At 39.5% G+C, this 22,899-nt stretch overlaps 1 protein-coding gene across 1 annotated transcript in view; it reads left to right on the top strand.

Annotated features, from left to right (window-relative positions):
* Positions 1 to 22,899, top strand: part of LMTK2 (lemur tyrosine kinase 2) — a 42,069-nt gene that overhangs the window by 5,524 nt on the left and 13,646 nt on the right. The window contains exons 2-7 of the mRNA XM_029957837.1: positions 8,423 to 8,547; positions 9,376 to 9,520; positions 11,282 to 11,355; positions 11,860 to 11,978; positions 12,673 to 12,760; positions 20,343 to 20,476. Coding sequence (XP_029813697.1) covers positions 8,423 to 8,547; positions 9,376 to 9,520; positions 11,282 to 11,355; positions 11,860 to 11,978; positions 12,673 to 12,760; positions 20,343 to 20,476 — 685 coding nt within the window. The remainder of the gene's footprint in view (positions 1 to 8,422; positions 8,548 to 9,375; positions 9,521 to 11,281; positions 11,356 to 11,859; positions 11,979 to 12,672; positions 12,761 to 20,342; positions 20,477 to 22,899) is intronic.

The following is a 22,899-nucleotide window of genomic DNA, read 5'->3' as shown; positions in this document are numbered from 1 at the left end:
TGTTGGAGAAATGGTACAGCAGATGAAAAAATACTGTACTTGAGCAGAAAATAATTGCAAAACCAACATCTAGCAGTGTAGAATAAAGTATGCTCAGCAGAATTTTGTGTGCATATATATATATATATATATACACACATTCACACACTTACAAATCAGTGATGGGTTTGCAAGATAATAATGCTACCCAGATTGTCCAGAAACACTGCCATGAAGGCATAAGGCACATAATTATTTAACATGGGTATTTTTTACCTTGTCTTAAGATGCCTTTGTGCAAACATGAGATTCTAACACTGAAACTTCAAACAGATCTTGCTCTGTAAACACTTGAAGTACCAGCCTATATTTAGTCCTTATTAAAATTGAAGAGTGCTGTTGTGTGAGTAATTCTCTGACATTACTGGGAAGACTTGGAGGATAATAGAATAAGGTCAGTAATGTAAAACTTACCCCAGCTCACAGTTTTACTGGTTCCTGACTGTTCAGCCAACCCTCAGGCCAGGGCAAGTGTTCAGCAAACCCGAGGATCAGAGTGATGTTGTTCTGAGCTGCTGTGCTGCAGGAGGGGCCAGCACTGCCCTGGCTGCTGTTGTCACCCCTGTGTACAGAGTGGATTTAAGCAACTGTAGAAACTCCTTGAAAGCTCACTGTAAAAGCTTTTAGGGGGAGCATGGGATAAAACAGTTTGAAAAAGTGTTGGCTTAGATTGCAGGATAGACTTCTGTTCTTTCTAAGGACAAAGGGAGGACTGAGATAATTAGCCAAGAATTGTTGACAGAGTTACATGTCCAATTGTGATATGAAGTAGCTAAGATTTCTTCTTGAAAATACTGTAATTTATTGCACAGGACAGTAGTTATTTCAGGGTCACATATCCACAAAACAAATTTAACTGTGAAGCTGGCTTTTGTCACTGCAGAGCTATATCCAGAACTCAAGGTGCGTTGGAGGGATGTGTCAGAGGATTTTTTTTTTATCATTTCATGGAGAAAAACTCTCTATGAAATGGCCCCTTTGCTGTCTTCATTAGCCTCACTTGTGATGAGGAAATAACTGTGGTAAAGAAGAGCTGTTGGTTTTTTGGAAGAATTGTCTGTGCACATGCACTGGCCTTTCATCCCACCCACCTGCCCCATGGGGGACTCAGTGGAGTTCTGGAGTAAGGCAGGGATTGTAATGGAAAAGTTGAGTAGAGGCATGAAATGGTTCAGTTTCTGTCTAGAAGAACATGGGAACACACTAACTTGGATGTGACTTTTGAGTCTTTTTTTCTCACACTGCTGCTGAAAAGTCATCTTACTTACATCTTTTGAAGTGTGAGACTTTGATTTAGGCCATGTGACACAATTCAGATTTAGGCAGGAAATAGTTTTATTGACAAGTTGTTAATTACTGCTGCTTGTTTTCAGCAAGGGTAAGTACAGTTGTGCACAAGTAACTTGGACAGCTGTAGTTTTAAGTCCTTAAGAGCTTTTTTTCCTGACACTATATCTAGGAATTAGGATATTCCATAGAAGGGAAAATAAAATCAGGTGATAAAGTGCTTTTGCATAAAGATATGTAATACTGAAGGTTACTTCTGTTAGTTGTGCAGACTTTGCATTATCCAATATAAGGGTAGGAATAATGTCACAATATTGAAATAACTTTTAAATTAATAACACTTTCAATTGTTTGTTCCAGGTTATTGCTTTAAAACAGTGAACATTTGTGCTTTATTTGAATGGCATAAGTACTAAAAATCTGAAAGCAGAAAAATTCAGGTGTAAACTGCGAAACCTAAAAGTTCCTTAAGGAGTGTGGTGTGTCTGTTGTTAGGGATTTGCTCAATGAAGGAACATTTCCAGTCTCTGCTTGAAATACTTTGGGCATTTGGAAAAGGCTTTAGATTTCCTTAAGGTGCTGCCATTGTGTTGAGGACATCAAGGCAATGAAAGTCCTTGGAGATCTTGGGAATGTTTCTTCTTGTAGGACTGGTAATGGTCATTCAAAGCAAAGGGCTGATTGGAATTTGGAGTGTCTCTCTCATACTAAAGTTCCCTTCATTTTATTTTCAAAAGAATGTCTGAAGTGCAAATAACTCCTTCAAAACTCGTGTTAAGTTCTTGTTTGCTTGTGTTGTATCTTAGTTGAAGGTTGATGATTTGAATGCCCTTCTAATGTAGTGTTTTAAAGCCTGTTGTAGTACAGCATTTCACAACTAAATGATGGTACTGCACACATTTCTGCTGAAACTTAATTTCAAAAATGATGCTGTTTTTTGGCTCAGTTGTTAAATGGAGCATAGCAGGAAAAAATGAGATTGCAGGAACGCAGCAATGAATGGAATGTGCTTTTGAGTTTGGGGGTTTTTTTGTTGTGAAATGGAGGAGTTGCAATGTCTGTTGTGCTTTACCTTGTCATACAAATTGGGCATTACACAAGTGATGTGTCTAAAATTGTTCTGAACAGGCTGTTGGTTTAGTGTTCTACCTGTTACCTGCAGGCCATTGGAATTTATAGGCCTGCTTGTGTCTGTACTGGTTTTGTGCTTATTAGTAGCAAACATCTGAAGATTTCAGGGAGTAAATAAATGCAGGAGAAACTCTTTATGAGGGAAAGATAATGATCTGAATCTGACTTGTGAAGAACTGGGTAGGAGTTGATAACACTTTCCCACTTAATTGCTGGCATAGAAGAGAATGACAACATTATTTAGGAAAGTTGGGGTAGCTTTTAAAATCATATTTATCAAACCCACTATAAATTAGGGTGATATTACAATTTTAAATCTGGTTATTTTAATATAGAATAAATAAACTGAGCATGTTCATGAAAGTTACCGTGGATGTAGCTGTGGAGCAAAATTAGATTTTGTCATTCATTAGTATTTTAAAGACTGCTCTGTTATGACTTGGTGTCGTGAAGTAGCATCTTAGTTCATGATCATAAAATTTGAGTGTGTCCAAGAGACAGTTTAAGTGAGTGCTGTCATGCTGGATTTGTGCTGGAAATAGTTGTAGCTATTAGTGCCAGTTATGGAGCTGCTCTCCAAAGGAAAGCTGCTCTTGCTTATGCAGTGGCACTGTTGTTGCCTAGCAACTACTGTGCTGAAAGCTTCAAATCAGATGCTCCCTTGAAGTTCACTGTGCCCTAATAACGCTTAATTTATCTAGGCCTTGCACTGCCTTTATCACAGTAGTGAAAATCTTTTATTAGTGCACTCAGCAATGTCTTTTGTTATGTACTCCAGATTGTCTGTCATGTACATTTACTTTTTCCCCAAGCTTAGAGCTGGGTGGTGTCATGTCATGCATTTTTTAGCAGAGTTTCCTGAAGGTTGAGACCTTAATAATATGATTAATCAGATGGAACCAAATTTGAGAGAGTGAAGAGCTGAAGCATCATGGCCTTTTATAATGTGGGGGTAGAAGGAAGGCGAGCCCGGGGTCCCTCCCGGACAGGCACTTCCACCTCAGCCGGGGTTGTCCTGCGTGGGGCTCTTGGTTGGCAGATGAACATGGGTGGGACACTTGGCTGGTTGGCCTGCTCCTTGCTCCTCATTAATGATAGCAAAGGATGCCACAGGTGCATGACATGTGAGAGTATTGTGGGCAGACTGGAAACTGGATAGAGAAGGAAACCAGTTCTAGCAAGAAAAGAATTTGTGTTGGCTTAGTTGTTGCACTTGGTAGTCGGCGAATTGTCTTACAAAGAAAGGAGGCTTGAGAGAAACTTAGAAAGGTGTAGGGAATCCTGGCCTATAGAAGTTGCTATGAAATGTACTTTGTATGAAAATAACATTTACCATCCCTTGAAAGGTTGTGATCCATCCTGATGAGTGTGTTTCAGGTCTGTACTTGATCCTGGGAATGCCAGCACAGCTCACCATTGTTTTGCCAGTGAGGGTGCTCACTGCCTGTGTACAGGGTTTGCCTTCACATGTGCTGGGCTCAAATTTAGACCTGAGTGTAGAACTGGTTATGAAATGACAATCTGCTTCAATACTGGTCATTGAATACCTGCCCCAGCCAGGGCTTTGGGTCGGTTACGATCCCGTGTGCTTTTAGAAGTGGATAAGTAACAGCATAGAATCACTTTTTAATACTGAGAGGCTTTGAAAGAATACCTTGTTTTCTGTGTTGATAATTTAGGACCCTGTAGGTGCCATTTTGGGATGGGACATGTGCTAGCCCAGAGCTGTGTAAAGCATTATGTTGTGTTAACCTTGCAGTAACAGCCGAGTGACGCAGGTGCACTTCAGCTCCCGCTTATTTTCATGGAGTGCTGATATAATCCAGGCCTCTTCCTCAGCTTAAGTGGTTTGGATATCCCAAAGCAAAGGAGTTTGTATTAGCTGACAGGAAGCCTTTTACTGTTGGCATCTTACAGAGAGTATTTTTTTAAATCTGTTTGGCGGTTCCTTTCCTAAAGAACAGATTTTGACTTGTGGATAGATATTAAGATGCTGTAGGTTGTTACTGAATAGGGTTATAGTAAATATGGCTGGGTTTTAAACTGATATGCAGAGTAAACCTATTATCTTCTCTGCTTTTAGAATTTATTATATTGTGTCAAGTTCTGCATTAATTATGAAAATGTGATTGATGTTTATTGGATATTATCTACCTTTGTATTAAAATTAACTAAATTTACAATGGTTTTTTAAGAGTTTTTTAATTAAAGCATACTCTTCTGTGATGACTATATAAAATGGTCCTCTGCATTTATTAGATTGAATTTCTTGCTGGTTGCTTTTTTCAGTCAGGATCTTACAATAAATAGCTGTCATTCCTTCATACTTTCAAAATTTACAAATAAAATGTGGTGTTAAACATCTCTTACCTTTTCAATTCCGAGTCATTTTATTAAGCTCCAGTGAATTAATCATTGGATGGAAATAGTTGAAAAATGCAAAAGAGGTTCTACTGCAGCAGATTTTTCAGCACTTTGTCAAACACCAGCTCCAATACTTAATCAGTGGCTCCCATCACTGAATATGTATTCATGTAAGCTATTAAAATAGCTTCACTTATAATAAATTTTAGCCCAGTTACAGGTTGCCATAATTTTATACTTAATTCTACATTCATTTCTAAAAAACCCTGCAAATCAAAAATATGACTTATTAATTACTATGTAAGAAACTTCAAAGTTTATCCAAACAGAGATGGATTCTGTAATTCTTAGTAGCTCTTACTTGTGTGAGTCATCTGAAATGTTGTTCTGTCGCTGTTGCAGAAACTTGCCCATGATAATTGGCATTTTTCTTGTATTAAAGCATCTTTTTATAACTTTGTATGTGAAAATTGCCTTGTGCTTTTGGAAGTTGAGATGACTTCCATCTTCTTAACAGACCATTTATGGTTAGCTGCCTTTTCAAAGGTGATCTTTGGTTTTGTTAATAAAATTCATTACTTTCTCCAATTAATTACTGCTAATTCACAGTTTCTTTTCTTGGGAATTATAAAAGTTTTTTAAGGTTAGGAAGTAACATAATGAACAGCAGCAATATTCTTTTCTGTATTCCTTCCAAGACACTGAAAAAGAGGTGGTTACCTTATGGGGAATGGTGTAACTTGCATAAACACTTAGATTGTAGGCTTGATAAATGTGCAGTTTCCTTTACAGAAGGAATTCCAACAAAAATGTTGTCTTTTTAACATAAAGTAGCTGAAAACACATGTGGTGTATCTAACATGCACAATAAATGGTTGTTAGTGCTCATTGTATCTCACTTTGAGTTAAATAAACCACAAAACTGGCATAAGGCCACCAGGAGCTTGAATCCTCCTGGTTGGATTTGCTGTGATAACTTGGAACTGCTGGGGGGGTTCAAAGTGGGATCCCAAGTTGGAATGAGCAGGACAATATTTGGGGAAAATAGAATATTTATTGTGGTTGCGCTGCTGTAGCTGTGAGGGTGCAAGGGCAGGGTGGGGGCTGTGTGGGAGAAACAACAGCGTGTTACCAGACCAGATGTGCTTAGAGAGGAGAGGGACTGGTGGGTGCACAAACCCCTGTCAGGGCTTGAAAAGAAACAGGGAGATTGAAAGCAGTAAAGCAAATCTGGGAGAGCTGCTCCAAGCTCTGGAGAGAGGCTGGTCCAAAAGGCCCCCAGGAGCTCATGTGGTGTTTGGGGCAGAAGGTGCTGGTGAGAGGTGGTAATGCTCAGCTGCTGTGGGGAACAGGTTAGCCATGTGGGCATCAAAAAGGAGACCTTGTAGTGCACCAGAAACCCAAAATAAAGTTTAATAGTGTTTTATACACATGACTTGTGGTGCTTTATACCCCCTCTGAAGGACCTGGTGTGAAGTGAAGTCTTCAAGCAGCACTAATGCTTTCTGGGAATGATGAGACTGTGCTCTTGGGGGCTGAGCTCATTGTGTAGGGATTTGCTTGGCAAACTTTCCCAAAAACATTCCAGGGGCTTCAGGAGCCTTGGCCTTCTACTAGAAAGGGAATGTCTGTTGTGACTGTGGTGATGGGATCTGGGTGTTTGTTAGGGAGAATCTGCATCTGTTCAGTAGATGGTCTGTGGTGAGTTCACTTCTCCTTTCAGTGAAGTTGGTGGTGAAGGTGAGGAAGTTGTTTGGAAATTGAGTGGGATGGGCTTGGAAAAAATGACTTTAAAATAATAATTTTAATTTGTAATACCTGGTAACACAAATATTTACCTTTTTTAGTAGTAAAGCTACCTTTTATTACTTGCTTTCAATTAGAAGTTCAAAGGAATCTCTTAAATTTATCTACAGCTGTGTGTTCTTTACAGTAATTAGCTAATGACTGCACAAAATGCTTGTATTTGTGGTTCAGGTAATTTTCAGTCTCCTTAGGCAGGTCAACAAACATCTGGAGGGAGTAAACATAAATCAGCTGTTACCTTCCCCTTTTTTCTGGTTGATGCTCAGGAATGGAAAAATACCTGAGTGTTATGTAGAAGACTTAATTAAAATTAATATAAATTGTTCTATTGAGAGGGATTTTTTTGTTCTCGTCAGAATTATGACTAAAGTGGCTTCACATTGTGGTTGATCCGAGCTTGAACAATGCTCAATATCTGCAAATGGAGCGTTCATGTTCTCTAACGAGGTGTGAATGCCAGAGCTGTTGTGCAAACTAGAAACAGAATCACTTGTTTGAAAACCTTCCTTTTCGGTTAACTTTTATTTGTTGTATAGATAATATTCTTAATTCTTCAGGAAATATGTGATCTTCTGAAAGTAGGCTAACATGCTTTAAAGCAGGATTTTGGTTATGTCAATTTGCACTTTACATATAATTAAAATAAGTAAATATTCTGTAAGTGTTCTGTGGAACAGATGAAAAACTGTAGCTTTTTCTGGAAATCTCTTAATTTCTGTAGTTTTTTGAAGGTTTAAGAGGTAGCTGAACAAGTCTGTGTGTCCTTTAACTAATGATCAGCTTCTGGTTTTCTTATTTTCAAGACTTCATTCACACTGTATTCTATTGGCAGACATCCCTATAGATACTCACATGTTCTCATAAAATCCAGTTAGTCCAATTCACCTGACATTGTTAAAGTTTACCACTGATGTAATATCTAAATATCAGGTTTGGTCCAACTGCTTTTCCAGTCCCCATAGTTTGAAAAGAAAACGACAACCTCTCAAGATGTAGTTCCCTAGGAGACCAGAGCACATGCCTTTGTTCTTTACTGAGGATGAAAACAGGGGTGAAAATGGGTTTAATTTAAGATTTTTATAAAATGCCATTTGAGGCTTTTGATCCTGTGTGAGTAATAACCTGACTTGTCATGGAAAATGTGTTGTAGAATGTTTATGTATAAATTTTGGAAAATTATTTGGAAGTGTGTTTGCAAACTGGTTAGGAGTCTAAAATGCTTGAAATGGAGACAAATCACCTGGTGACTCACAGGAAATAGAACCCGGGGTGGAGCTGATCAGATCCATTGCACTTGTGACAGCAGCTTGTGTGTTTGGGAGACTGTCACAAATGCACTTACTGAAAGAGAGAGGACTACCTTATATTTGGATTTTGTGCACAGTTGAAATGAGGATTTCCTCTGGCTGCCTGTTCTCTTAGGTCAAGGGTTTTAGCTCATGGGAGGTGTCTTCAAAAAGACCAGATTTCTAATATCTGTGATTGGGTTTCCATATTAATTTATTGATTTTAACAACATCCCAAGGCTTGTGACTATTGCTGTTCCTCACCAGCTTCAGTAAATCATGTTGGCTGGGGCCTCTTAGGTGGGATGAGGTCAGTCCAGTGCAGGCAGGTGGGAGGGCACAGATACATTTGTCCTTTCTGTTCAGTCTCCTTACGTTTGATCACATCCACAGAGTGAAATGTTCACACTCCCATCTCTTAAATAAATGCAGGTGGATAATACATTTTGAAGGAACTTCTTAAAATGCTAAACATGTTTCTCTAATCCTGCATCCCTGGTTATTTCTAGGAGAAGGAGCTGCAGCTGAAGTTCCCTCCACCTTTGTGATCGTGTCTCTGTGTACCCTGGTTGTCCTGGTCATCCTGCTGGCAAACTGTGTCTCCTGCTGCAAAGACCCTGAGATAGATTTCAAGGTAAGCACTGAAGGTACCAAGGGGTGTACAAGGGGCATTCTTAGCTGTATCCTCATATCCAGGATACTTGGATATTTGTGCTAATACCCTGCAGTTATTGATATTTGAGTGTCTCTGTTCTGAAATAACCAGTGACCGTTCCTATGGGCTGTGAAGTCTTGATGCAACCATTTATTGTAACTAATTGGTCCCTACTGCATAAGGGTCTTTAATAACTTTTCAAAATCATAACTAAACATCAGGATCAGAAGGAAAGATTATACCCTTGAGACAATTTTACTGTGAAGAACCTTTTTGTTGTTTTTCTGTGCTTTCTTTTGTTTTTCTTAGTCTGCTGACAGGGTTTAAGACACTCCTGTTGAATAAGAATACTGAAGATGCAGATCCAGTGTAGCAAAACTCTTGAGAAATTGTTATCATTTGAGAATAGTTACTTCTGGAACATCAGTTATCAGTGTTCCTAAAACTGAGTTTTGCTCTCGTGTTTAAATGGAGAATATTTGGCCTCAGCAGTTCATGGTAATTCATTCAGAGCCAGGGTTAGCATTTAAAGTAACAACAAAACAAAGCAAAAAACAAACCACCAAACCCACAAAAACCCAACCAAGGAAGAACCCCTTAAACCTCCTTTGTATTAAAAACAGTATGTGATACTTTGATCTCTTTAAATCAGCAATAATTGGAAGATAAGGAATAGAAAACTAAGTCTCTGTCCCTGTCCTTGGAGAACAGCGAAGCCTCCTGCATTGCTCATTGGAACTGAAAGCAATGGATTTGTGCTAATTTTAAGACAAAGATCAGCTTGTTTACTAAGACTTTTTTGTTTAGGAATTTGAAGATAACTTCGATGATGAAATAGATTTTACACCTCCAGCAGAAGATACTCCATCTGTTCAGTCTCCAGCTGAAGTGTTTACTCTTTCAGTGCCCAATATTGCTTTGCCAACTCCCTCCCAGTTTCCGTCTCGTACAGGTAAAATACTGGTTTTTGATGCAAAAACAAAAGTAGGCATTTTTGGTGTCAAAAACTGAGCGTGGCTGATCATGTCTGACTTTACTGTAACAAATAATTTGTTATGAACTTACATAAACTGAGCCCATACATTTTGTAGGTATAGTTAAATGTTAAATACTGCTTCTAAGATATTAACCTGGGGCAGGGTGCCATGTAAGCTGGTGTAAGAGAATGAAACTCCCTTTAAAAACCCTCTGCAGATTACTGTCATTATATTTCTATGTACCTGAAGGGTTTAAAGTACCCTGGGACATCAGTGACTTCTGCTCTTTAGTGGTTTTCTTTGGGGCTAAGTTGTGGTTGGATTTTAGTCACTACCCTTAAATGGAAACAAAAGTGAATGCCTCAGTTGCCAGCAGTGCTGCTGTTCAGCTGCATCACTTTCTGAATGTCACTGTAGACTATTTGTGCTGTAAATGTGATCTTGGTAAGATAGAGCATTAGATTTCATTTCCCTGTGTGGAAGGGTTTTTGAAATGTGTTCTTTACAATACAATTTTTGTGGAAGGAAACTTAAGCATCTTAGAGTATTATAGGCACAGTTTAGCCCAAAATGGTTGTTCTCATATTATGTTATGGCACATAATTTTACATCTTGCTTTTGTTGCTTGATCACTAGATGTTCAGGGAAACTTCTAGTAAAATTTCTGTACCAGTTTCAAGGAGCTGTCAGTGTGCCTTAATACGAATGACATGGTACTTCTCAGTGTTTTAAAGAGCTGGGGAAAATTATCTGTGAAGAATTTCATGTCAGCTCTTCTATGTTGCCATAATTGTTAAAATGATACTGTCACTACAAGTGTTTTGCCAGAAAGTAAGGCAGTGTGCCTGAATAAGGTTCATGGGTAAAAATGTGCTTGTACTGCTGTGGCCTTCTCTGTGCTTAGAAGCACATTGATGGTGTATAAAATATTCCAGTAAAATAATACTGCTGTAAATGTGGTTAATGGAAATGAAATTGAGGGCTAGAATTCTCAGACAAGTAGTGGTGAGTTTTTGTTAACATCTGATGAGTGTTCCTAACCAGCTGGGTAGCAGAGGGGTGAACACTGCTGAAACTCTCCTGTAGTGTGGGGTCTACCATTGTTGCTGTCCATCCTCTGCCAAAATCTGGGGCTTCTTTTCTGTCCTTTCCCTCTCTGGGCTCTTTACATGAAGTATTTTTAGTTGAAAAATGTCCTCCTTCCAGATGGCAGCTACAAGTAGGGCAGTTGGGCTGAAGAATAAAACAGTTGAACCTTTTCTCTTAAAATGGTAACTCTATGGAACTATAAATGTTAAGATGTACAATGAGTTTTATCTTGGGTTTTCTATTTTATTTACATAGGAAACTTGTGTAAGCAGGTTTTTTGCTTTGCCCAGCTACAAGCTATGATACACATTTATACTGGAGGTAGAACTTTAGCCTTTTTGCTTTCTTACTGAATGTGTTAAAAAATTCAAAGTTCACATTTCATGAGGACAATCACTGTTGTTTTCTAGTTTTTTTTTTTTCTAGTACAGTTTAGAACCTGGGCTTGAGAACAGTTTCACTTGAGTGCTGTTTTCACAGCATTACCACTACTTTATATGTGTCTGACATGGGCTTGGTGCTTGGGCTGAATGTGTGCAGCTAATTGGGAATGGATCCTGTAGGGGTTGCATTATTCCCTCAGCAGGTGCTCACTTTCGCCATGTGGGTGGTTTGATACGTGTTACGTTTGTTTCGTTGTGTGACAGATGGATCAAAGTCTCAAGTTGCACGTCAGAGTCTAAACTACATCCAGGAAATTGGAAATGGCTGGTTTGGAAAGGTGAGGAGTTATCTTTTAATATTGCACAGATCGAGTCTTACTCCTAGCTGACTATTCACTTCAAAATGGTATTCAAGAAAAAAAAGTAATAGCATAAAAAACCCTGAATTTGAAATGAGATGTTTCCTTGCATTCACTTTTTAGCTGTAATCACAACACTAATCAGTGCTTCTTAAATTTACATGTTGATTCTCACTAGAGCTACTAGGCAGACATTTCACTTCCATGGATTTGAATTAATACATTCTTGTTATTCCAAGTCTTTCTAGGAAAATATTTTAAGTAAATAAGTGGTCTTCCCTAGAAAACATGGTTTCTGAAAGTTGACATATAGATCACTTGTCAAGATTTATTAATTATGGGTGTTTAATTATCTGAGCTTTGCTTGCCTTTGCAAAAAGAAAAAAGCCAACAAATCTTTTTTACATCATATTTTCAGTTCTTGCAGGAAGACTGAGTACTTTTTCCCCTCTGATTAAAGACACAATGGTATCTCTTTTTCAGGTTCTCCTTGGAGAGATCTACACAGGCACCAGTGTAGCAAGGGTAATAGTGAAGGAGTTGAAGGCAAGTGCTGGTCTCAAGGAGCAAGAACAGTTTTTAAGAAATGGAGAACCATATTAGTAAGTAATGTTTCACAGCTTCCTACTGCTGCAGATGGATCATGGACATTGCCTTTGTTCACTGGTGGTGTCCCCACTTGCCCTCCCATAGAACCGAAATGCTTGTCTTTAGAAAGTGATACAGTCAATGCAAAGTGAGCAGAAGTTGTGGTCACTAGATTACCTTGCCTCAATGTGCTGCAAGTGAGTGGTCATGGAGGGCTTCTATTCTTAATGCTTTCTTATATCCTGGTTATATGTGCATTTAGGCTTAGGTTGTTGGCAGTTGTCAGAAGAAATTTCGTGCCTTCTGCTGCACTGGCACAAGTGGTTTGGAAGCAATTTAGAAAAAGTAACTGATCTGGCTGGGAACTAACCTGGCTAAGAAAAGGGTTGGCCTTTAGCCAGATCTGCACCTGTAGTTCCTGAACCAGTTGCATGCTTATTTTTGGTACAAGGATGAGTGACTTTCATGTGGCAGTGCTGGCTTCTGTGCTTCTGAGATGCTCTGAGTTTGGGCTTCTCTCAGTGATGCTGCAGCAGCACAAGGAGATGCAAAGGTGCAGGTGGAACCCGTGGCTTTGGGTACTTATACCCTCTGTTCATGCCACCCCCCCAATGTTCACATGTTCTGTGTTGAAACTTGTGGTGGGGATTTCAGTGTGTTGTGTTCTACTGTGATCTTTCTGGCTTTAACTGTATTTTTTCACTCCAGCATTCTTCAGCATCCAAATGTTCTCCAGTGTATTGGGCAATGTGTGGAAGCCATTCCTTATCTCCTAGTTTTCGAGTTCTGTGATTTGGTAAGTGCACTTATACAAAAGGCTGCAGTTGTTTTTCCACTGATGTAAATGGTGTGTGGTGCATTTACTGCCCTTGCTTATGAAATGTTTGTGTTTCTTAACCAGATTAACCAGAATTTTGATTAACTAGAATTTTGGTTAACCAGGATTTCAGAAGATGTTTTTGTTTAGAGACACCACGGTTATAATGTTTAGTTTGTACCCTTTTCAATTCATCATGTACTTTCTAGGTGCTTTTGGAATGTTCTGAAGAGGAAAACAGTTGTTCTTTCTTTGATAAAGGAATTACTGGTCTCCTTCAGTCTGCCTTCAAGAGGGAGCTGGGAGGGCAGAGGATGTCTGCTATCACATGCACGTGCCAACATCACATCCTAAATTATATTTGCTGTCTGGGCAACCTTAATGTACTTTTATTACTACTTAGGTGAAAATGTTAATTGAGGAAAATTGAAGAAAGAATTTTCCTCCTTCTGCCTTCTCCCCCACCTCTAGAGTGCCCAAAATTTACCCATGCTGTGCAGCTTTGGGCTAAAATGCAATGGTGGGCTCACTTCTGGAATTAGCCATGTGTATTCCAATACCTAGAATTTTCAGTTTGTGTTCATTCTCCTCCTGATCCTTTTTCTTACTGTATTCTTTTTTTCCCTATGGTCTTATTCTTTTATTTCACTTCCCACCCCCCAAGCAACTGCCTTCTGCTTTCTGGGCACCATAAGAAAAGCTGGGGACACACTGAAGGGTGTTCTCATTGCTTTCTGCTCTGTTGTCAGTGCCACAGTAGTCACTGAAATGGGAAGGAGAGCACAAAGCCTTGCTCAGCCACTGCATTCCCTTGGAATGGACAGGAATGCTGGGAGGAGGGGGGTAGTGCAGGTATAGAAGCTTTGAACTGTGCTCAGAGTCATCAGAGACAAATTTGGATCCATGGTCTGGAAAGACTTGAATTGTTTTATTGTAGCATAACACATCACTGAAAACAAACCCCAAAGTCCAGGTGTCTGACTAAACATTGGCTTGGGAGCTACTTTAAAGTTTGGTGTGTAGATACCATCTAAAGCAGAGCTCCTTGGGAAATGTCGAGGCAGAATTGAACTCCAAAGTGCACAGATGTTATTAAGAAACAAGTCTTTCAGAAAGAAGATAGTTTGCATTTGTAAAATTCAGCAAAATCCTTTTTATCAGCTTTACAACTGCAGAATTTTCCTTTCAATTCAGGTGCACAGATCTGCTTCTAGTTGTGTCTGTTGCCTCAAGCAGTTTAAACGAGCTAACATGAACTTGAGTTTTCTTGAGAAACATCAATTAATCTGTGACCTTAAATAACTATTTTTTCATTGCTGCTCTTTTGCTCAAACATATTATCTGTGGTAAATTAATGAGACAGAAGTGCTGATAAAATCATTCTTTTTCAAATGGCAGAAATGCCTGAACTTTTCAAGTAACTGATCAAAGTGAAATGTTCCAATTCTGCTAACAATTAAAAACTTGGTGCCTAAGGTTAACAGATAAGAGTTTTTTATAGTCTTTCAATATGTAGAAATAGAATACTTCTTACTGGTTTTTAAACCTGCTATTCAAATTGGAGTTTCTTTAAAAGGACCCTTGAAAAAGAATTGCATTTTATGGAGTCCATCAGCTATACATCCAAATGAAATTTAATTGCTACCATGTTTTCAAATAGTTACACAATTTAAACCAACTTTAAATTTAAAGATGGAGTAACTTTTAAAGATTGCCCTACTTTAGGTATACAGGAGAAAATAATATCCTTGTTTGATGCCTGATTATTTATGCCAGAAGTTGTCATGATCCTGCAGAGTAATCTGGAAAGGATTTTACTTAAGGGGATAAAATAGATTTTCACTTTAACTGGGGGCAGTAATCTTGACAGTTAAAGTGGTAGTTGTACAAATTTGAGTGTAGTTAGGTAATTTCTTTGGAATGGAAAATAAATGTCTGTGCTCATTTCTATTCCAAGTGAACTAAACCTTGTTTCTAGAAAATTATATATTATAGTGAGTTAAACATAACATTCATGTTAAAGGCTCACTTAAGGAGTTCTTGGTTGGTACAGTTGAGTATCTCCTAGACTTAGTATTTTTTCACTGTGCACAGAAATACACAGGGGCTGGTAATTTTGGAGTAAGGGGAGAGAAGAGACAGGAAGAAGGAAACAGGACAGCACCATTTGGAATAGCAGGTGTTGACTAAACAGCTTTTTCTAGTACAGTTGTTTTAGGGGAGTGTCAGGAGGCTTTTTATCACTGTGGCTGGAATGGCAGTTATTTGGATTTTTCAGACTTTTAGTAATAAGTGAACTCAAAAGCTGGTAGCTCCTTTTGTACTTTTTCCCCCCTTAAATTGGGTGAATTCTGGTGTATGGAGATGCTTCCAAAACATGCAAGAGTGATTCTGCAGCAGAAAGACCACAGGGGCAGCTGAAGGGGTCACCTAAAGGTTCCAGTGTCTGTGGTGACTGTGTATTCCAGTGGGAACATCAAACATGGTCCTCTTTGGCTACCACTGGTGCAGGGCTGTGCCAAAGCCCTTTGCCTTGTGTTACTGGTGGTGTCTTTGCACATACAACAAAGAGTGAACTTGGTTTCATCCCTTGTACTTACGTGATTAAGAATTCAATGGTTCCGAAAAAAGGTGTCAAGTATTTCAACTGTGTTGGATGGGAAATTAAATATCTTCAGGTGACCAGTTCTTTTGAGGCCTTTTGGGCAATGTTGACCTCGTTTTGCAAATCTGGCATGTAAAGTAATGAAAAATGTGGCTGTTCTGCTGACCAGCAGGGTCTGGAGGGTGCAGTGGTTGTTTTATTCTCAGTCCTTCAAACTCAGAGCCTATCCCAGCATGTACCCCTTTTGCTACTTCTCTCACTTGGATTTGTAGCCTTTTTAGGGCCAGTTGACCTTGCCTTGGCTGCTCAGGCAGCCCTGTTGGATTAGCAGTTCCCAGGCTCCTTGGCATTGAAAGGTCTTGGTCAGAGGCACTGGAAACTAGTGCAGAGAAACTAGAGCTGTCAGGGTGGCAGTGCTGGATGTCAGGCAGGCTGGCTGACTTGTTTTCTTGGCCACAGAAACTACTGATACATTTCTGTTACACAAGATTGCTGGTTGTGTGTGCCATGACTGCTTTGGCTACCATTTAACCTATTTTCTAATGTAATTCAAGTTGCTTTGCAGAGCTGGGAAAGAAGCAAGAGAGCTCAGTTGCACATAAGTTATTTAAGCATTTAAATTCTAATTTTCCTTTGCCTATGTTAAAATGGTTAAGAAAATAGTAAATATAAAAAGAAATGCTTGAAAAGGTCTCACACCCCCTCTGCCCATATTGGTTTGCATAGTATGTTGGTGCAGTCTGCTATGAATAGTTAACTGTTCACTGTTAAACATTGTAGAATGATGCCAGGTTAAAAATAGTGGTAGCTGCCTTATTAACTTTAATATATTACTTAGCCCTTATGTGGCCAGCATTTTGTCTGCACAGCAAATCCTCTAATGGATTGACATAATTTATGAGAAAAGGAAAGTTATTCAAATGTGGAAGTTGCATGTATATTGTAAGGCTGATTTGCCTATCAAATTCTTACAGAAATTCTTCAGGTCTTGCAATTCCCTGAGCAGATGAGATCAGCAGGATGCAGTATTTGCCTGGAATGCTCTGTAGCTTGCTTTAGGGATGTTGCTGTTAGGGGAAGGTGCCAGCTTGCAGTGGTTGGTTCTTTTTTTAATTTGGGCTTTTTTTTTTTTATTGCTACCACTTGAAAACATCTTCAAATCAAAACAGAACCTTTGCAATGAAAACTTCATCATCAAAGAGTTCAATGAATCTGTTTAATAATCATGGTCAATATGGATATGAGGCAAATAGATTTTTCAGTGGTGTGGTTTAAAAAGAAGGGGGAACTCGTCAATTCATGACAACTTCAAAAATTATGTCTGAGTTCAAAGACTCTGCTCTCAGCACTGTTTAATATTTCTTAAACATGTATCTGCCTAAGCAAGGTTCTGATGAGGAAGGTGCTCTATCCCATACTGCAGTTTCAGCCATTTTAATGGGGTGACTGCAGGGTTACTTACACTGCAAAGCAGTGGAGGGGGAGGCAGGGGGAGTGATTTCAGTTGTCCAAGAACTTCCAAAGGGACAATAAGGTGCTATTGTGTGACTTGGCAGGTAGTTTTCCAACATGGTAGCAAGTGTTCAGTAGACATAATCTGGTAACCTCTTTACATTTTTAAAACCATTATCAACAGTGCCTTCTGGGTTAAAAAGTCATGTCAGAGCCATGTCAGTCATGTTGGCTGTTCCTGTGAACCCAATATGGAATTTGCACAAACAAAAATCTGCCAAAGGGTACCACATGTAAATGTGCCCCAGCTTCTGGCTGTCACAGAGAAAAAGCATATTAAGACTTACCTAATAAGTAAGTGGCTGAACTGATCCTGACTGAACTGAGAAGGGTGGGAGGAAAGGTGAACTCCAGCTCTTTGTGGGGTCCCAGGAGAGGAAGGAAAAGGCAGGGTGGCAGAGGAAGTTGGAAAGAAAGTAGAGCCTTCTTCAAGCATGATTATTGAGCTTTTTATATTTAGATGTCTCTGCAGTGAATTTTGCAGAACTGCATTTATTCAGATATATATAACCTTTGATATTTACTGCATTAAAAAGTCTGTCGATAAAGGGCCATTTCGTGGCTCTCAGTGTGGGGATAGTATTGCTGTGTTGCTGCTGCCTGCTTTTAGGCAGGGAGGCATCCTTGGATAATTCAGGATAATTCTCCACTCCAACCTCCTGCTCAAAGCAGTGTCAGCCTGAGGTCAGACTAGATTTCTCAGAGTTTTGTCCATTTGGATCCTGAAAACATCCAAGGATGGAAATTGCACCTTCTCTCTGGGCAACTTGCACTTCTGCTCATGTCCTTGTGTGTAAAAGAGCTTTCCTTATACCGAGTGTGAACTTTCCATGTTTCAGCTCATGCCTGTTGTCTCATCCTCCATCCATGGTCCACAGGGAGAACCTGGCTTAGTCTTTATAACTTCATATGGACCAGGCAGCTGCTACTGGGTGCTCCCAAGGTCTTCCTTTCCCTGGGCTGAGTGAACCCAGTTCCCTGGGCCTCTCCTCCTGGTGTAGTGCTCTGAGCCCTGACTGTCTTGGTGGCCCTCTACTGAACTCATTCCAGTTTGTGTTGTTTTGGGGCAGCCAGTACTGAACACAGGAGCTGATGATGTCTGACAAGTGCTGGGCAGGAGAGAACACCTTCCCTGGCTCTCCTGGCCCCAGTCCTGTGTGTGCAACTCTGGAGGCTGTTCCCAGTCTGCTCCCAGGGCACACATAGGGTTGATGTGGAGCTTGCTGCCCACCAGGATCCCCAGGTCCCTTCCTGCACAGCTGCTGCCCAGTGGCTGCTCCTCAAGCAGTGTTGTTGCAAGGGGTTTTTCCTTCCCAGGTGCAGCAGTTTGCATTTGTCTTTCTGGAGTTTCATAAGGTTCCTGTTGGATCCTTTTTTGGCCTGTCCAGTCCCTCTGAAGGGCAATTTGACACTTGAGTATGGCCATTGGTTCCCCCCAGGTTGGTACAAGCAATGTCCTTTTAAAGCAACACTAAAAATACCTGGTTTATATTTTTAAACTTGATCGTAACTTTAATTAGAATAGAATGGGAAGGCAGAAACAGTATGTTTCAAGGTGCTGGATTTAATAAAAGTTGGTTTTCCTACAAAAATAAGTGCCTGCATGAATAATTTACTAAATAAGGGATGTCACACAGCACTGCTGTTACTAATGCATTTAAAATTTAAAAAGTATTCTTCGGTGCGCTTCAGGCATCCTAGGAACTTAATCCACCTGGGACAGCCCTAAGCAAGCAGTTGCTGTTTTAATGAATGACAATTTGGGAGAGTTTGTGTTTCTCCAGGCTCCTGCTGCCACCTACAGTCAGCTCAGCTGAGTGTTCGGTGCTTGTATTCCTTGGGCTTGGATTCCTACTGGGAACCCGTGTGTGTTACAAGTGCTGTTCTTTCTGTAGTTGTTTGGAGCTCTGCTCTGGCAAGATGGAAAGGGGGGGGTGTCTTTGTTTTATATATAAATGTTTATCCATATAAACCTGAGCCCGTATGAAGTGGTAATTGTAAGTCACAGAGATCTTTTGGGAAACATTTTAAAAAATTTAATTCTGTAGGCTGCAAATACATCAATGTTAACCTAATTACTAGCTAGAAACAGGATAAAGAGAATGTAATGAAGGCTTCTACAATGTCAAACAGTATTAGAAATTCTACATGCTTTCTCTGAAGGTGGTGTAACCACTTACAGCATAGGTAGAATATCCAAAGCAAATGAAGGTAGAATAGCTGCTTCTGTGTACTATAGAATCTATTCATGTTTTTAAAAATTAAAATGCTGTTTTGCAAAGGATTAGTGTCTACTTCTAAGTGGTTCTTGTTTTATTAAACATATCCCAGGTTTGTGACTGTCCAGCTCAGCTGTCACTGCACTGTTACACTGTAGTGCACCACAGACATTCTCTGCCTGAACTATTAGAATTGTAAATTGTCTGCCTCAGTTAACACATTAAGGACGAATGAGATGCTTCAGTTATAGCTCCATAATTATGTGAGCACCAGAGATCTTCAGTCTTTTCTGGACATCAGGGTGACTTTTAGCCAGTGCAAGGACTGTCTTGTCTGCTCAACCTCAGAATCTCCCTTCAGTCTCCTTCCTGGCCCGAGATTTAGGCAGACAATGGACATGGACAGTTAGACCCAGTGAAATAAGTTGTGATATATGTTATTCAGTCTCAATACAGAAATGCCCTCTGAAATAATTTGCTAAACATGCAGAAAGTCTATATTTTAAATAACAAAAGCATGGGAGTGTTAGGTTTAAAGACCCAACTGTGAGAAAAGGAACAACAATGCCATGGGAAACTTGTTCTTTTCCCCCGCTTGGACTCATTTACTGTAAGTCTTCCTTTTCCTGAATGTTTGGACAGCATTCAGGTATTTTCCCTCTATTTCAAAGCTGTTCTTTTTTTAGTAGTTTATGAAGTGCTTCTCTGGGCTCATTAATTATGTGTCTGTTGCTCAGTGTTGCCTGGGTTCAGGAAAACTGCTGCCATCATTGGAATTCTTGACTAGAGTGGGTGTATTACCATGCTTTTTATATTGAAAGTTCTGTGAGCTGGCAATGTCTGAAACCCTCTCCTCTGGTCTCTCCCTTCCTTCCCTTACAAATTCCAGACAGTCAGCCTTGCTGATTTGGAGCACTTGAAAACTCATTTAAAAACAGAGGCTCATCAAACTTTGGTTTTTTTAGTGGAAAGTATTAAAGTATGACAGGTTCTATGTGGCAGTCTGATCTAGGTTGTTAATTACTAATGATTTGATTAAAACCCCTTGAAATGACAATAGCATATGCCTTAGATGGCTTCTGTAAGAATCCTTATGGAGAATGGAATCTTGAGATTATTTTATTAAGCACAAGTGTGGTTAGTAAGTACTGTTGGATCTTTATTAAAAGATTTTCAGATTCAACCAGCATACAAGGCTGATGAATATTTTCAACTTCTTTTACAGGGTGACCTGAAAACTTATCTGTGCAATGAGCAGGAGCACATGAAAGGAGACTCCCAGATAATGCTGCTGCAGAGGATGGCGTGTGAGATCGCTGCTGGCCTGGCTGTGATGCACAAACACAACTTTGTGCACAGGTATGACTCCCAGAGGAATCTCATCCAGCTGGGATGCAATCTGAGATTCCTGGGGGTGTGTTCATTAAAATCCATGCATCGAAGATTGTACTGTCTGTGCCATACCCTGAGCCAGGCAGGTGTGATGCTACTGAAGGAGCTCACTGAGCTGCAGTGCTGTGGTGTTGCAGCTCCACCTGCCTGAAAGCTGAGCACCTGCAGCCCAGAGAACACAACCTGCTGCCAAGCCAGCCCAGAAGATGTAGTTTGGTTAATTCTTGGCCAAGTTAAATTTGTTTATTGTGGGGGGAGGGATGTTAGAACTTTGTTACGATGAACCTTACCTGCTGTGAATCATAAAAATTTAGGACTTCTGTTTGGTGGTCTGTTACCTTTGTTACTAAAATTGGAAAAAAATGCCTTTCTAATGCAGTAAAGGGGAAGCTGACTTGAGATAGAAAATCTGACTAAAATGGGTGTTCTCTCCCTGAATTTTTGTTCCTGTAACCTTTTCATAGTCAGTAATTGAGATAGTCAGATTTTGAAGTAATCATACTGGGAGAACAATTTTGTTTGAACTGGGGGGAATGCTAGATTTCTTTCTAATTAATATAATTACTTTAAATTTAATGTAATTGATATTGAAAGAATGGCAGTAGTTGCAAAAGGCTGGGAAAACTTATTCATGAAACTAGTTGCTCAGAAAAATACAAAAATTAATCTTTTGGCTTTAAGTGAAAAGGTTCTAAGGAACTGGAAGACATCAACCTTTAGGATGATTAAAATATGAAAGTGTACTTGTTCCCCAAACATGACTGACTTGGTGAAGCCTGGGGTATCACAAGAGTTTACTTTGCTGGTCTCTCCTTTGCTGTAGAAACAGGACTTGCATCATCCTGACGAGCAAGTCAGGAGCTTGTCCTGGAGCTTATCAATGCACATCTTGCTGCTTAGAGAAAGCAGAGACCTTGTGTTCAGAGAGAAATGAGCTGAAGTGTCAAAAGGTGCAGGTGTAAAACAACAGCAAAACCCTGAAAAAACCCTAAAGCCCTGGACTCAGCTGGTGGCTGATCCTCTTTTCACCCATTTAACAATCTCAAATGACTTGAAGGTAATACCAATTGTACCTGTCTAACTGAGGGGGCAGTTTCTTGTCTTCAGCAGCATGGCTCTGTAGGTGTTAAATTTAACAGCACATTTTCAGTGAAATACAGATAAACTGGGTGAATAATTATTCTTTGGATCTGCAAGATTCTCACTGTAAATGTTTACTTCTAGCAACACTATCCTGATGCTGTCAGAGTAAGTGGTAAATCTCCAGCATCAGTGATTTTGTTGTTAGTGGTAAATTCAAGCAGCCAAAAATTTTTCTCTTCCAGGATATTTATTTAAATAGTATAAAACAAGTTGGCAAGCTCTGGGGAATAATTGAAGGTTGCAAATGTGTTTCTAACCTGTGTAGTTCAATGATTCTAGAAAGGAAAACATCATCTTTCTTTGAAACAGGAAAACTGTGTGGTTTTAAGGCTGTTTGTACTTCAGAGACTTTTTTAATCCACACAGAAGCAAAGGTAGAGCTGTTCCAGGGCACTTAATTGCCTGGTCCCCTTCTGTGAAACTGAGAAGTGAAATATTTGAGCAATTAGTCTGCTGAGCTCTTTGCTGTCACAGCCACAGTTCCAGCTTCATTAAACTTGCATAAATTTCTGAGTTTGCACGATGGGTTTCCTAAAACAGCTTCTTGGTATTATTGCAGCAGCACTGCTGGCTCATGAATACTTGTGGTCTGGTTTATGGTGGAAACTGGAAGCAACTTCTGTGTCTGTTCAAGAGCTTTTTGATTTGTTTATTAAAGGACTTGTATGGAATATGTTACTTTTTTGGTTGATCTTTTTCAAAGACTGTCTGTAGTTCTGGCTCATGTGTAAGGTATGGGTTTGTTACTTAGAGGAACTTAACTGTGGGTGTAAGATATTACTAGTTGCTTGGTATCATATTGTAAAGTATTTAAACCCAATCTGAATTGTTGATAGACTTTCCTTAAGGTAATTAAATTCAAGACATGCAAGGATAGGTGTGAAGAGGGACAACACCTCTGTGGTGTGTGAACAGCCTCAGTAATCTCCAGGACAGGATTATTAGTAGAATGAAATAACTGCACATAAATTCTGTGTGTGGTTTGAATGCTTAAAAATAAATGCCACTGCTCTAAGGAAATGACTACAGTTTGAACTTTTTTATACAGGACAGCATAATAGTCTGACCTTTTTGTTTAAAATCTTTAAATGTGATTACCTTGTCACTGTGTTTAATTTTCTTTGGGTTCCAGAGCACAGATTCTGCTTGACTGTGTGTCTATAAACTGATTTTCTTTTGAAACAGTGGGAGTCCCCAAGGGAAATCATATCCTTTTGGCCACAAACAAATGTCCCATAAGTCCAATG

The sequence above is a fragment of the Manacus vitellinus genome, unplaced genomic scaffold (assembly GCF_001715985.3).
Source record: "Manacus vitellinus isolate BGI_N305 unplaced genomic scaffold, ASM171598v3 scaffold_12_pilon, whole genome shotgun sequence".
Taxonomy (NCBI): domain Eukaryota; kingdom Metazoa; phylum Chordata; class Aves; order Passeriformes; family Pipridae; genus Manacus; species Manacus vitellinus.
The sequence above is the reverse complement of the archived record's forward strand: the minus strand, read 5'-3'. Positions and strand labels throughout refer to the sequence as shown.